At 44.7% G+C, this 16,447-nt stretch overlaps 1 protein-coding gene across 3 annotated transcripts in view; it reads right to left on the reverse strand.

Annotated features, from left to right (window-relative positions):
* LOC124711334 (glucose-6-phosphate exchanger SLC37A2) overlaps positions 1 to 12,250 on the reverse strand; it is a 369,968-nt gene extending 357,718 nt beyond the window's left edge. The window contains exon 1 of one of the 3 annotated variants that reach the window (XM_047241365.1): positions 12,139 to 12,250. In XM_047241365.1, the coding sequence (XP_047097321.1) occupies positions 12,139 to 12,188 (50 nt within the window). In that variant the 5' untranslated portion in view covers positions 12,189 to 12,250. The remainder of the gene's footprint in view (positions 1 to 12,138) is intronic. The other 2 variants (XM_047241361.1, XM_047241362.1) reach the window with 2 other exon arrangements.
* Positions 12,251 to 16,447: the final 4,197 nt, after the last annotated feature.

Raw genomic sequence — 16,447 nt, forward strand, 5'->3', positions numbered from 1 at the left:
TATCACCCGGCGTGATGGTATGGGGTGCCATTGGTTACACGGCTCGGTCACCTCTTGTTCGCATTGACGGCACTTTGAACAGTGGACGTTACATTTCAGATGTGTTACGACCCTTGGCTCTACCCTTCAATCGATCCCTGCGAAACCCTACATTTCAGAAGGATAATGCACGACAGCATGTTGCAGGTCCTTTCTGGATACAGAAAATGTTCGACTGCTGCCCTGGCCAGCACATTCTCCAGATCTCTCACCAACTGAAAACGTCTGCTCAATGGTTGCCGAGCAACTGGCTCGTCACAATACGCCAATCACTACTCTTGATGAACTGTGGTATCGAGTTGAAGCTGCATGGGCAGCTGTACCTGTACACGCCATCCAAGCTCTGTTTGACTCAGTGCCGAGGCGTATCAAGACCGTTATTACGGCCAGAGGTGGTTGTTCTGCGTACTGATTTCTCAGGATCTATACACCCAAATTGCGTGAAAATGTAATGGCATGTCAGTTCTAGTATAATATATTTGTCCAATGAATACCCGTTTATCATCTGCATTTCTTCTTGGTGTTGCAGTTTTAATGGCCAGTAGTGTATTATAGATATGATCAATATTCAAGTTTTATTGGGATCACCATGAAATTTTATGGAGGATGGGATATTAAAATTACTGTGGCTTGATTCCCTGCATTACTACATAATTAGATAGTTTTCATAAGTGTTTCCCTTTATGGCTGATCTTAGGTTCGCCATGTTTAACACTGCTACGTCTCCTTGGCCACAAAATCCTTCTACTGGATTTCCGTATGAAGTGTCTCACTGGCACACTACAGCGCTTAGCCCTCAATAGACAATAGACACCTGTTAGTTTCCCCATCTCGTGGCGAATCTGCTCCCTTCGTGGCACGCGGTTCTGGACGACAGGGTTCATTTCACTATTCCTGTAGACGGACTCTTTCGGCCATGTATTTACATGATAGCGCAATGCTCGTTAACTCAGAGTGCATGTGCCATCGGCTAGTATATAAATGATTAGAGTTACAATTCTCCGTGACAAGTAGAACAGCAACCAGAGAGCACTAGCGTTGTTCGTGTTTAGCGTTCTTACCTGGTGCGGTAGGGTTTATAACTGACGTGAACAGGATCAAATTTTGAGTGGTCACTGTGAAGAGCACGGAGATGCCGCGTATTCGTGTGAGTCAGTGTTATCAGCATCCCCCCTCATTGTGGGCCTTCCTTTCGCCGAATGGTCGAATCGCGCAATATCCAGATTTGTGGGGCTTTCGGATGGCACAGTGGTCCGACGTTGGATTTCAATTGGTTAAGATGGCTCTGAGCACTATGGGACTTAATATCTGAGGTCATCAGTCCCCTAGAACTTAGAACTACTTAAACCTAACTAACTTAAGGACATCACACACACCCATTCCCGAGGCAGGATTCGAACCTGCGATCATAGTGGTCGCGCGGTTCCAGACTGAAGGGCCTAGAACCGCTCGGCCACAGCGGCCGGCGACGTTTGAGTGCTTGAGAACGTGAGGACAGCCATACTCGTCTTCGAGGTTCTGGTCGATCATGGATGACCGCTGCAAGGGAGGATCGGTATATAATGTACCAAGAGCATTGTAGCCCATTAACATCTGCACTTGCCACCCGAGAACAAGTAGCTGACTCTTTGCAACATTCTGTGTCATCCTGCAACATTGATCGCGGCCTAGCAGCAGCCAGACTAGGGAATAGACTGCTGTAGCTGGCCGGGGTGGCCGAGCAGTTCTAGGCGCTTCAGCCCGGAACCGTGCACCTCCTACGGTCGCAGGTTCGAATCCTGCCTCGGGCATGGATGTGTGTGATGTCCTTAGGTTAGTTAGGTTGAAGAAATTCTAAATTCTAGGGGACTGATGACCTCCAATGTTAAGTCCCATAGTGCTCAGAGCCATTTGAACCAATAGACTGCTGTTAACACCAGAAAAGGAATGGCTGCATTTGGAGCGGTACCATGGCCGGTAAGCTTGCGCTGCCGTAGAATGGAGTCGAATTATTGTAAGACATCGTTGTCTCCTGACCTTCATTGCTTACATATTCTGCCCTCACAATCATATTCCGCACATCAAGATGATTCATTCGAACCCAAACTCGATAAGATAAAGTCAATGTTGTATTAATTCATGTAAACGATATGCATATAACAAGTAAGCACTCCGTGGGTGGTTGAAATTACTCGAGGGTGGTGTACACACATACATTCCAAACAAGACGGTCACAGGAGCCTTTAGTTTGAGAGAGGCAGACCACACGCCAGGGGGCTGGTCCCTTCAGAGGACGACCCAGCCTATCTATGTCGGCCGGTGACCACCCATAGAGCAGACAGCAGTTGCCCAAGTGAAAGGAGGAACGACCCCGTGTTCGGCTTAAAAGCAAATTCCGCTACATTGTGTGGGAGCGCCCAGCCTATGCATTCTTTACACATAGCATGCAGTTTCAGAGATTTTCACAGGGAGACAGCAAATGCGAAATGCCGATACTACAGGTTCCCGGATTGGTTGCCTTAAACGAAACGTCATTCTCCCATTTTAGAAGAGCAATGCTGATTGGCAGACAATATTTCTGACGCCTTGACCTGAAAGAGTAATGGAAGAGACCGAAAGATAAACCCCTTCACGTCTGGCGTGGAGAGGAGCCGTTCCGTTGTCGCTCTTGGAGCGAGGAACAAGTCTCTCCTCAGTACTTCACTGGGAGAGCACCTCTGTCGAGAGCGAACGAAGTGCGACTCTATATTGAGTCCATGCGGTGTGAATGGGCAGAGTTATAGATAAACGCCTGTGAGCGAATTTTTGAGTGGGATCACGGTGGACTGGTTATCTGACCGGTGTACCACGCCAATAGTTAGACTAGGGGCGAATAGGAGTCCTTGACTTCATCAAGGCGTAGGGAGAGTTTGATTGGTGAAGGTAAATCCAGATAGAACGAGAGTTATCTTATTTGTCAGCAGCGAGCGGCGCAGACAGCAGTCATCACAGCTTGCGGTATTGTGCGCTACAGCTCTTGCGAGCCCCATATTTCCTCCACAACAGTACACATCACTGCATTTCACACGTGACAGCCTCGACCGTACCTAGCAACATGCTAACGGATAATTATTCAAGTTGAGTAGGCGCAGCTCTCAGCCATTCTGCCAAGTCAATAACAATCTTAAACTTCGTATAGAAATTTCATTAGCGAATACTGTCCTTGAGAGGTAACTTCACATTCCGAAAAGAACCAGGATATAACTTGTTCAATTCATAACTAAAAGTGCCATTGTGATTTCTCAGAATTTTTGCAAAATAAGTAATAACTTTCGTTAGTTTCATGTTTTTCTTACACTAACTAGCACTACTCCAGTACCCAAGTATCCCGCTAATTATGTATGAAATTTTGTGAATTTTTGTGTCATTTCCTTACAGCGGACGACTCCAGAAGATATTTATTGCTGAAAGTTTTCCAGGCATTTCTCTTTAGAACGTTAGGAGCGTCTGTCTGACTTCTGTAGTAATGTGGGGGTGGAAATTGCATCTTGCAGGATCCACAGGGTAAAGGGTACATCTCAGATTAATCCGTTGCGCAGAATGACAGAATAGCAACCCACACGCTCACATTATGTTCAGGGATCTATCGCGGATCCGCACACGCCCGGATGACCATCGTCGGCTGCTATGGCGGCGACCTCGGGAGAGATCCCGTTCTTCCATTGCTTTGGAGAGCCACAGTGGTGTTACTCGTCGCGTCAGGTGCGGGGAGCCGTCAGGTATGGCTCCAGGTGACGGCTAGTTCTGACTGAGGGAATTCTGACGGCACAACGGCACATCACGAACGTATTGCACCATCATGTCTTATCTCTCATGCGACAATATCGTGGTGCCGTTTTTCAAGACGACAATGCTCGTCTGCACACGATAGTTATCTCTATGAACTGTTGCGCAATACTGAGGTTCTCACGTGGCTAGCAGGATCCCTAGATTCGTCCCTTATAGGCCTTGTGTGGGACCCGTTATGACGTCAACTCACCGCCAGAGGCAGTATTCGGGATATCAAGCACCAGTTACAACAGTTGTGCGCCATCTTGCCCCAGGAGATGATACAACGGCTTTGCGACAGACCTCTCAACCGAATCAGGGCATGCGTCTAGGCCAAATGTGTGCAGCTACTTATAGGTAAGTGGTCTCATACTGTCAAGTCTTCGTACATTTGACACGACACTGTAATCACTGAGATACCGTCACATACCCTCTCAACCTGTGAAGTTTCAGTTCGTGTCCTCTTCCCCTTCTCGGTGCTTCATTTTCTTCGTCAGGTAACGAACATCAGTTTTGAAATTTTTAGCCGACTTAATGGGAAAAAGGTGGAAGAAGTATATAGAGGGTCTATACAAGGGTGATGTACTTGAGGACAATATTTTGGAAATGGAAGAGGATTCAGATGAAGATGAAATGGGAGATATGATACTGCGTGAAGAGTTCGACAGAGCACTGAAAGACCTGAGTCGAAACAAAGCCCCGGGAGAACTACTGACGGCCTTGGGAGAACCAGTCCTGACAAAACTCTACCATCTGGTGAGCAAGATGTATGAGACAGTTGAAACACCCTCAAACTTCAAGAAGAATATAATTGTTCCAATCCCAAAGAAAGCAGATGTTGACAGATGTGAAAATTACCGAACTATCAGTTTAATAAGTCATGGCTGCAAAATACTAACGCAAATTTTTTACAGACGAATGGAAAAACTAGTAGAAGCCCACCTCGGGGAAGATCAGTTTGGAGTCCGTAGAAATATCGGAACACGTGAGGCAATACTGACCCTATGACTTATCTTAGAAGCTAGATTAAGGAAAGACAAACCTACGTTTCTAGCATTTGTAGACCTAGAGAAAGCTTTTGACAATTTTGACTGGAACACTCTCTTTCAAATTCTAAAGGTGGCAGGGGTAAAATACAGGGAGCGAAAGGCTATTTACAATTTGTACAGAAACCAGATGGCAGTTATAAGAGTCGAGGGACATTAAAGGGAAGCAATGGTTGGGAAGGGAGTGAGACAGGGTTTTAGCCTCTCCCCGATGTTATTCAATCTGTATATTGAGCAAGCGGTGAAGGAAACAAAAGAAAAATTCGGAGTAGGTATTAAAATCCATGGAGAAGAAATAAAAACTTTGAGGTTCGCCGATGACATTGTAATTCTGTCAGAGACAGCAAAGGACTTGGAGGAGCAGTTGAACGGAATGGATAGTGTCTTGAAAGGAGGATATAAGATGAACATCAACAAAAGCAAATCGAGGATAATGGAATGTAGTCTAATTAAGTCAGGTGATGCTGAGGGAATTAGATTAGGAAATGAGACACTTAAAGTAGTAAAGGGGTTTTGCTATTTGGGGAGCAAAATAACTGATGATGGTCGAAGTAGAGAGGATATAAAATGTAGACTGGCAATGGCAAGGAAAGCATTTCAGAAGAAGAGAAATCTGTTAACATCGAGTATAGATTAAAGTGTCAGGAAGTCGTTTCCGAAAGTATTTGTATGGAGTGTAGCCATGTATGGAAGCGAAACATGGACGATAAATATTTTGGACAAGAAGAGAATAGAAGCTTTCGAAATGTGGTGCTACAGAAGAATGCTGAAGATTAGATGGGTAGATCACATAACTAATGAGGAAGTGTTGAATAGGATTGGGGAGAATTTGTCGCACAACTAGACTAGAAGAAGGGATAGGTTGGTAGGACATGTTCTGAGGCATCAAGGGATCACCAGTTTAGTATTGGAGGGCAGTGTGGAGGGTAAGAATCGTAGAGGGAGACCAAGAGACGAATATACTAAGCAGATTCAGAAGGATGTAGGTTGCAGTACTTACTGGGAGATGAAGAAGCTTGCACAGGATAGAGTAGCATGGAGAGCTGCATCAAACCAGTCTCAGGACTGAAGACCGCAACAACAACAACAAGAATGGGAAAAATCATGTGTCAAAACTAAGGATCTCAAATACGGCGAGGAATTATACTTTTTAGCTGCTTCCCTGTCGACGTTGATGCACTCTCAGCCTCACCGGCTGCAGAGAATATACCGGAGTGCTAAAGACTTCCATTCACAAGTCGACCACTCCTACCGCCAAGAACGCATCCGGCATCTTCGTGGATCGACCGAATCTGGGTAAGGAAAGCCCGAAAGGGAAATATCTTCCTCTGAGAATAAGTTTCAGAGATACTGGCCGAAGCTGAGTAAGGAAAGCCCGAAAGGCAAATATCTTCCACTAAGAAAAAGTTTCAGAAATATTGGCCGTTGCCAAACGTAAGCGGAAATGACCGAAACAAGCAGTTTGCTCCCATTCACATGCTTCCAGATCCGCACTATTTTTCAAAATTTGCGTTGATGTATTCCTCTGCTCTGCAATCTCATTGAAGCTATGTTCTAGCGATTTAATGAGCGCTAAATAATAATAATTTCGTGTCGCTCAAAGGCCTGTTGCAAGACCTTCAATTGGACGCTACTTCGGCGACTTGCGTCTTCTTAACATACTCCTGCTATCCATCCGGTGAAAGGGACCCAAAGTTTAACGTCTTATCCGAACACGTGTCAAATCTTCGCATGAGAGGTGAATGATTCATAAAAAGGCAGCGTGAAAATTCAGAGGTTATAGCAGGACTCGATCCTACGACCTTTCACTTTGCGGGCACGTGCTTTACTACAAGGCCACAAGGCAACAATTATCAGTTATTATTAAAATAAATCTATCAGCTGATAGGTTGAATACCACAGTGCTTTACTAGGCATGGTCCAGTTGGAGCTAGAATGTCGTTGCCTTCCTACAACCTAAAAACTAACTTTACCCAGCCAGTTATAGGCGGAGCTAAAGATTAAAGTCGATTCTAAACCACGCTGCCACTCGACAGACTACGCAACAACAACCATTGGTAGAGGTGAAAGAGATGAAAAGTGACAGGAAAAAAAACCTAGTACTGATTGGGGTTCAAACTCAGGATCTTCGGATCCATTGTGTGCCAATTTACCGCTGAGTCAGCAAACGTATCATTTTAATATTTAAACATGCACCCATTGTTGAAATTATTCTTACAGTCGTAGGCGTCTGTGGCAAGTAAGTTGATTAAGGACAGAAATGATCTACCGTGGGTTAACAGTGAAATTCACAAAATGCTGAAGATGCAAAAGCTGCTGCACACTCGGTTCGAAAGAGAAATCGCAGATGACGATAAGCAAAGGTTAGTAGAGATTCGTGCGTCTGTGAAAAAATTCTATGCGCGAAGCATGTAACAACTACCACCGCCATACATTAGCAAAAGATATGGCGGAGAACCCGAGAAAATTCTGGTCCTATATAAAATCGCTAAGTGCATCTAAGGCTTCCATCTAGTCACTCATTCACCAGTCTGGTGTGGCAATTGAAGATAGCAAAACGAAAGACGAGGTTTTAAATTCCACTTTTAAGAAATCATTCACGTAGTGGAATCGTGCAAGCATGCCGTCATTTGACCAGCGTAGTGGGTCCCGTGTGGCTGACATAAGAATAAATATCTGTGCCATAGAGAAATAACTGATACCGTTGAACACAAATAACTCACCAGGTCCGGATGGAATCTCATTTCGGTTTTACAAAGAGTACTCTACGGCACTGCCACCTTCCTTGACTTCCATATATGGCGAATCTCTTGTCCAGTGCAAAGTTCCAAGCGACTGGAAAAAAGCCCAGGTATATAAGAAGTGTAAAAGAACGGACTCGCCAAATTACAGGCCAATATCCTTAACGTCAGTTTGCTACAGAATTCTGAGTCCGAACATAATAAATTTCCTAGAGACCGAAAAGCTTATGTTCAGAAATCAACGCGGTCTATAAAACGACGCTTGTGTTAAACTCCGATTGCCCTTTCCCACATGATATACTGCGAACTATGGATGAAGGGCAGCAGGGTGATACTATATTGCTAGATTTACGAAAAGCATTTGACACGGTAGCCCACTGTAGACTGTCCACGAGGGTACGAGCACACGGAATAGGTTCCCAGATATTTGAGTCGCTCAAAGACTTCTTAAGTAATAGATCCCAGTATGTTGTCCTCGACGGCGAGTGTTCACCAAAGGCAAGGCTGTCGTCAGGAGTGCTCCAGGAAAGTGTGATAGGAATGTTATTATTTTCTATACAGAGTGACCATTAGTAAAACCGACAACCTGCAGGAACGGATTCCGGACAAGAAACAGAGGAAAAAAAATCCTGTGAATACTTATCCGGAAATGCATCGTTGCCACTGTAGATGGTAATGACGAATGAAAGCTCCTTTGACCACGTGCCGTGAGTTGCTTGTGCGTAACGGGCTGTGTAACGCAGCGTACTGTGAGCAACAGAATGGTCCGCTATTCACGTCGGGAACAAGCCGAGGTGGTGTTTGCGTACTGCCAAGCAGGTGGGCTATACCAAAAGAAGTACTCCACAGACACCAACCACATCACGCAACATTTCAAGCCCTTTTCGGGTCATTGTGTGATCATGGATCCTTTCAGACAGACGAATGTGCTGGGAGGTGGCAAATGTGGGTACACCAGATTAGGCAGACTGGGTTCTACAGGATACCGAGACGAACCCTGGTACAAGCTCCGAGCAAGTGTCCCGCCAACATGGTGTAAGCGAAAGTACGATTATGTTTAGCCTGCGTGACAACCACTACTATTCTTATCACCTGCAATACCATGGAGGTGGCCCTTAACACCTGCTGTGACCAGGATGCGATGCAGCTCTGCACTGTGTTCTGCGACGATTTGTTGTAGTTGCACCACACCGTCCATTTCATAGGACCTTTTTTACTTCATTTCCAATTAGGAATCCTTCCCAGCAGTTTGCAGTTTTTATTTATGTTCTTCCTGTATACATAAATATCGGGCGGACAATCTGCAGTTGTTTGCTGATGACGCAGTGGTGTACGGGAAGGTGTCAGAGATGAATCACTGTAGGATGAGTTATGTGGTGTCACCGCCAGACACCACACTTGCTAGGTGGTAGCCTTTAAATCGACCGCGGTCCGCTAGTATACGTCGGACCCGCGTGTCGCCACTATCAGTGATTGCAGACCGAGCGCCGCCACACGGCAGGTCTAGTCTAGAGAGATTCCCTAGCACTCACCCCAGTTGCACAGCCGACTTTTCTAGCATTGGTTCACTGTGTACATACGCTCTCATTTGCAGAGACGACCGTTTCGCATAGCCTTCAGCTACGTCATTTGCTACCACCTAGCAAGGCGCCATATTCAGTTACTATAATGGCTATTTTCAAGGATGTATTCTGAACAGATAATATTGTGAATCGTGTACCGTCAAGAACGACGTTCATCATTAATGGATTAAAGTTAAGTATGAAACTAATTACGTCCGCTTTCTGAATTCTCATTCCTTGTCATGTTCCAGACCTCACGCCAGTATAGTTCTTCCCTCCTCACACCAGCCTGCGTGAGCTAAAACGCGCGAATTTCGGCCTCCACTCGTAACACCGTGTTGGCTCTTCTGCTAACACAGCACGTTAGACAAAATTTAGAGTTGATGTGATGAATGGCATCTGGCTATAAATGTAGAAAAGTGTTAGTTAATGCGAATGAGTAGGAAAAGCAAACCCGTAATGCTCGGATACAGAATAAGTAGTGTCCTACTTGAAACAGTCACATAGTTTAAATATCTGGGAATAACGTTGCAAAACGATATGAAATGGAACGAGCAAGTGAAAACTGTGGTGGGGAAGGCGAATGGTCGATTTTGGTTTATTTGGAGAATTTTAGGAAAGTAACTCATCTGTAAAGGAGACCGCATATAGGACGCTATTAGTGAGTACTGCTGGACTGTTTGGGCTGCATTCAGCTCGGATGAAGACATCGAAGCAATTCAGAGGCAGGCTGCTAGATTTGTTATCGGTTGGTTCGAACAATGCGCAAGTATTGCGGAGATGCTTCGGGAACTCAAAAGGGAATCAATCCCTGGAGGGAGGCGACTTTCTTTTGGAGGAACACTGCTGGGAAAATTTAGAGAGCCGGCATTTGAAACTGACTGCACAACTATACTACTGGTGCCAACATACATTTCGCATAAAGACCACGAAGATAAGGTACGAGTCATTAGGGCTCATACGGAGGTTCAAAGTTATTTTTCCCCTCCCTCTGCTTGCGAGGGGAACAGGGAACGAAACGACTACAAGCGGCGCAGGGTACCCTCCACCATGGACCATACGGTGGCTTGCTGATTACGTATGTAAATGTTCTTGTTGTTGTGGTCTTCAGTCCTGAGACTGGTTTGATGCAGCTCTCTATGCTACTCAATCCTGTGCAAGCTTCTTCATCTCCCAGTACCAACTGCAGCCTACATCCTTCTGAATCTGCTTAGTGTATTCATCTCTTGGTCTCCCTCTACGATTTTTACCCTACACGCTGCCCTCCAATACTAAATTGGTGATCCCTCGATGTCTCAGCACACGTCCTACCAAGCGATCCCTTCTTCTAGTCAAGTTGTGCCACAAGCTCCTCTTCTCCCCAATTATATTCAATACCTCCTCATTAGTTATGTGATCTACCCATCTAATCTTCAGCATTCTTCTGTAGCACCGCATTTCGAAAGCTTCTATTCTCTTCTTGTCCAAACTATTTATCGTCCATGTTTCACTTGCATACATGGCTACACTCCATACAAATACTTTCAGAAACGACTTCCTGACACTTAAATCTATACTCGATGTTAACAAATTTCTCTTCTTCAGAAACGCTTTCCTTGCCATTGCCAGTCTACATTTTATATCCTCTCTACTTCGACCATCATCAGTTGTTTTGCTCGCCAAATAGGAAAACTCCTAAACTACTTTAAGTGTCTCATTTCCTAATCTAATACCCTCAGCGTCACCAGACTTAATTCGACTACATTCCATTATCCTCGTTTTGCTTTTGTTGATGTTCATCTTATACCCTCCTTTCAAGACACCATCCATTCCGTTCAACTGCTCTTCCAAGTCCTTTGCTGTCTCTGACAGAATTACAATGTCATCGGCGAACCTCAAAGTTTTTATTTCTTCTCCATAGATTTTAATACCTACTCCGAATTTTTCTTTTGTTTCCGTCACTGCTTGCTCAATATACAGATTGAATAAAATAGGGGAGGGGCTACAACCCTGTCTCACTCCCTTCCCAACCACTGCTTCCCTTTCATGCCCCTCAACTCTTATAACTGCCATTTGGTTTCTATACAAATTGTAAATAGCCTTTTGCTCCCTATATTTTACTCCTGCCACCTTCAGAATTTGAAAGAGAGTATTCCAGTCAACATTGTCAAAAGCTTTCTCTAAGTCTACAAATGCTAGAGACGTAGGTTTGTCTTTGCCTTTCCATAATCTTTCTTCTAAGATAAGTCGTAGGGTCAGTATTGCCTCACGTGTTCCATTTCTACGGAATCCAAACTGATCTTCCCCGAGGTCGGCTTCTACCAGTTTTTCCATTCGTCTGTAAGGAATTCGCGTTAGTATTTTGCAGCTGTGACTTATTAAACTCATAGTTCGGTAATTTTCACATCTGATGTAAATGTAGGTGCAGATTTTTTTTTACATGTAAATGGAGGTGCAGATTCTTTTTTGTTTTTTTGGGTGGGGGGGATGGGATGACAGGCACTGTCGATATAAATAATTAATGTTCAGTAGAGGTAGCATCCATACTGATCAACGAATAAAACATTCTGGAGGGGAATGAGACATTACTCTCTTCACACCTTTCCCCTCAAAAAGAGAGCCCGAAAGGTAAACGTATTTTAAAAACCGTCCTAAGTTAGGAATACCGGCTGACCTCCTCCAGAATCGAACACTGGATGCACGCGTACGACAGTATCATTATTTCTACTGCTTTTCTGCGTCTAGTGAGAATGGAAACACAGTAGAGGCACATTTAAACCCAAGGTCTTACCCCAAGATGGATGTGAGCCGCTGACAGACGGTACACGACAATGCTTGCAAGCATTACCCTGTATTGTAGGAATAGCCGATCTGAACCGTGCTGAACAATACGCTCCGAGCCGATTTCGTGACGTCACTATAAAATTCGTGATCGCAGCCAGCTGTAGACTGGCCCGTGGCGTGAAGTTGGACGGCGCGACTTACCGACCCCAGTCCCACACGGCGGTGACGTCACTCCGCCTCGCCAGCAGCATTGATGTACGCCTCGCCGTGCTCTCTCTTCCACAGGTCGACACGGGCGGCGCACCACACCACACGCACCACACAACGCAGACTCGCACTGGGGACAGACGAGTTAGCGGCGGCCCTCTTTATGCCGACACCAGGGTGCGTGACTGCTGCGCAGCTGTGGCTTCGCTGTCGTGTCGCGTATCGTTCCTCCTTCCTGCTATCACTGCAACCCAACTGGTCTTCCCACCTTTAGCCTTCCCTACTTTGCTTCCTAATTATAAGGCTGCAACGCAGATGTGATATTAATTTTTTACAGTATATTTCGCAAATACTATCTAATTTTGTAATAGTAAAAGCAATGGAGTTTCGTGTAACTTAAACAAACTAAACTGATCTGTAACTAACCAAGCAATAACTAGAACATATACAGGGTGGTCAGAAAATGTGTGAAATGCTTGTAGGGATGTTACAGGGCAGGTTGTACTGAGACATAAATGTTAAGAAAGTAATTCGATACGTTGCTCCGTTTCCGAGTTATTTAGCATAGAATTTAGCCAATCGGGGCTTCGCGCGCTCGCATTCAAGCGGCCTGCCAGGGGCGGTGTTGCCCAACGAGTGTTTTGCCTCGTTAGCTGAAACTTGAATTTACGCGCGAGACGATCTGATTGGCTAACTTCAATGCTAAATAACTCGGAAACGGCGCAACGTATCGAATTTCTTTCTTAACATTTATGTCTCGGTACAACCTGCCCTGTAGCATCCCTACAAGCATTTCACACATTTTCTGACCACCCTGTATACAGGGTGTTACAAAAAGGTACTGCCAAACTTTCAGGAAACATTCCTCACACACAAAGAAACAAAATATGCTATGTGGACTTGTGTCCGGAAACGCTAACTTTCCATGTTATAGCTCATTTTATTACTTCTCTTCAAATCACATTAATCATGGAATGGAAACACACAGCAACAGAACGTACCAGCGTGACTTCAAACACTTTGTTACAGGAAATGTTGAAAATGTCCTCCGTTAGCGAGGATACATGCATCCACCCTCCGTCGCATGGAATCCCTGATGCGCTGATGCAGCCCTGGAGAATGGCGTATTGTATCACAGCCGTCCACAATACGTGCACGAAGAGTCTCTACATTTGGTACCGGGGTTGCGTAGACAAGAGCTTTCAAATGCCCCCATAAATGAAAGTCAAGAGGGTTGAGGTCAGGAGAGCGTGGAGGCCATGGAATTAGTCCGCCTCTACCAATCCATCGGTCACCGAATCTGTTGTTGAGAAGCGTACGAACACTTCTACTGAAATGTGCAGGAGCTCCATCGTGCATGAACCACATGTTGTGTCGCACTTGTAAAGGCACATGTTCTAGCAGCACAGGTAGAGTATCCCGTATGAAATCATGATAACGTGCTCCATTGAGCGTAGGTGGACGACGAAACTAAAATGAGCTCTGACATGGAAATTAAGCGTTTCCGGACACATGTCCACATAACATCTTTTCTTTATTTGTGTGTGAGGAATGTTTCCTGAAAGTTTGGCCGTACCTTTTTGTAACACCCTGTATACAGGGTGAGTCGCATAAGACGTAACACCCCCGTTATTCCGGGGGCGATTGCACGTATCGACAAGCGGTGTTCGGCTAATCATAGCGGACTATGGGACACATACTTTGGTACATGCACAATAACCACAACGTTTATATTGACCGGGATAATGAGGCAAGTACATGTTTTTTAAATGGGACGCTACACTTTTTTTTACCATCATTCGAACGCTCTGGAAAAGACGCGTATAGTGATGTAACGCATATTGCTATTGTGTTTCAAACTTCGCTTAAAAGACGCTGGGAAATATTATACGATTGAAGGTCGAGGCGGTCGGAAGCGGCTGCAGGCTGTAAACACGCCTCGCGCGACCCGCTGGCCGAGTTGCCGTGCTCTATGCAGGATGCACGGCCTACGCTACGTAGGTAAATCCTAAAAAATGGTTCGAATGACTGAGCACTATGCGACTTAACTTCTGAGGTCATCAGTCGCCTAGAACTTAGAACTAATTAAACCCAACTAACCTAAGGACATCACACACATCCATGCCCGAGGCAGGATTCGAACCTGCGACCGTAGCGGTCGTTCGGCTCCAGACTGTAGAGCCTAGAACCGCACGGCCACTCCGGCCGGCAGGTAAATCCTCATCCGTCCTCTTTTAAGCAAAGTTTGAATCACAAAAGCAACTTGCGTTATATCACTATACGCATCTTTTCCAGAGCGTTCGAATGATGGTAAAAAAAGTATATTGTCCCATTTAAAAAACATATACTTGCCTCATTATCTCGGACAATATAAACGTTGTGATTATTGTGCATGTACCAACGTATGTGCCCCATAGTCCGCTATGATTCACCGGAAACCGCGTGCCGATACGTGCAATCGCCCCCGGAAAAAAGGGGGTGTTACGTCTTAGCGACTCACCCTATATATATATTTTGTAGTTCAATTAGTTAGTTACAAGTTAGTTTAGCATGTTTTAGTTACAAGAAACTCCATTGCTTTTACTATTACAAAATTAGATTTATTTGCGAAATATACTGAAAAAATTAATATTAAATATGTAGATCTGTGTTGCAGCTTTGTAAGTACTAAGTAAAGCAGGGAAGGCTAAAGGTGGGAAAAACCTGTTGGGTTGCAGTGATAGCAGGAAGAAGGACGGCTACGCGACGCGATATAAAGAGAAAAGAAAGAAAGACACACCACGCGCCGTATAACGATCCTGACTTGGAGGCGGTTAAGTGGGAGATATGTCTCAGAGCTGGATAGAGACGGATGGTGACGCGAGACTGGACGCGCACGTAGTTTATGTATCAGCCGATAGAGGACAATATTGTATAGTGGGACTGTGATTTCAGTTTCCATTATGCCCACTAGAGTGCACTAAAGTAATAGAATGTTTTTCATAAACTCTTCTAGTATTTTCATAAATTGTTATTATGTCTTTTTGTGTAGGTAAAATGTTATAAATGTGTTTTAGTAGTATGAATGATGCGTGAGTGTGGTTTAAGGTTAATATGAAGATAATAGTTTAACGAGTTGTGTAGTAGGATTTCGTGTGGGAACATTTCGAAGAAGTATGGATATGAACAAAGGGGATTTTTGTAGAATAGATTTGTAAACTAAGTTTACGGTAAAGGGAAAGTTAATTCAGGTATAAATAACAATAGTGAATAACTTTATGCTTAAGCAAAACTTAAGCATATTAGATAATTAAGTCGGTAAAAAGTACAGTCATTAGGTTTACTATTTTGCGATTGGTTATTGATGAAAACGCGGATTGACGCGGGAGAATGCTGTTTTGCTGTTGGCTGTTGAGTAAACTGACCGAAGAGTATTCTAGAGAGGAGTCGAAGCCTAACCATGAAAGAGATCGGACGTGTGCAGTAGTAGTTCCGATGAAAAGGATAAGTTGCCGGATCTAGCGGTGTTTCATACATCAAAAGTGTTGGAAAGTGAAGGCATAATTATTCCGATGTGTGTGTAGAAATTTCGGAATTTTTAAGTGAATTTTGTGACGAGAAAAGACATATATTCCGTGGCATATTGAGCAGGCCGGTAGCTAAAAACTGTAACTGCATTTGGTACCGACAGACTTAATATTTGGCGAGCGTTCTCAATCAAAAACAATTAGTATTTTTGTAGCTATTACGTTTCCGGGAAATGCAACACCATAAACTTGCTAACGTGAGTGAAAGGGATTGTGAGTGACTGTGTGAAGACTAGCACGGGCTTGGCAGTGATACTTGTTCACGTAAGTTTCAGAATATACACTCCTGGAAATTGAAATAAGAACACCGTGAATTCATTGTCCCAGGAAGGGGAAACTTTATTGACACATTCCTGGGGTCAGATACATCACATGATCGCACTGACAGAACCACAGGCACATAGACACAGGCAACAGAGCATGCACAATGTCGGCACTAGTACAGTGTATATCCACCTTTCGCAGCAATGCAGGCTGCTATTCTCCCATGGAGACGATCGTAGAGATGCTGGATGTAGTCCTGTGGAACGGCTTGCCATGCCATTTCCACCTGGCGCCTCAGTTGGACCAGCGTTCGTGCTTTACGTGCAGACCGCGTGAGACGACGCTTCATCCAGTCCCAAATATGCTCAATGGGGGACGGATCCGGAGATCTTGCTGGCCAGGGTAGTTGACTTACACCTTCTAGAGCACGTTGGGTGGCACGGGATACATGCGGACGTGCATTGTCCTGTTGG

Source organism: Schistocerca piceifrons, chromosome 8, assembly GCF_021461385.2.
Source record: "Schistocerca piceifrons isolate TAMUIC-IGC-003096 chromosome 8, iqSchPice1.1, whole genome shotgun sequence".
Taxonomy (NCBI): Eukaryota; Metazoa; Arthropoda; class Insecta; order Orthoptera; family Acrididae; genus Schistocerca; species Schistocerca piceifrons.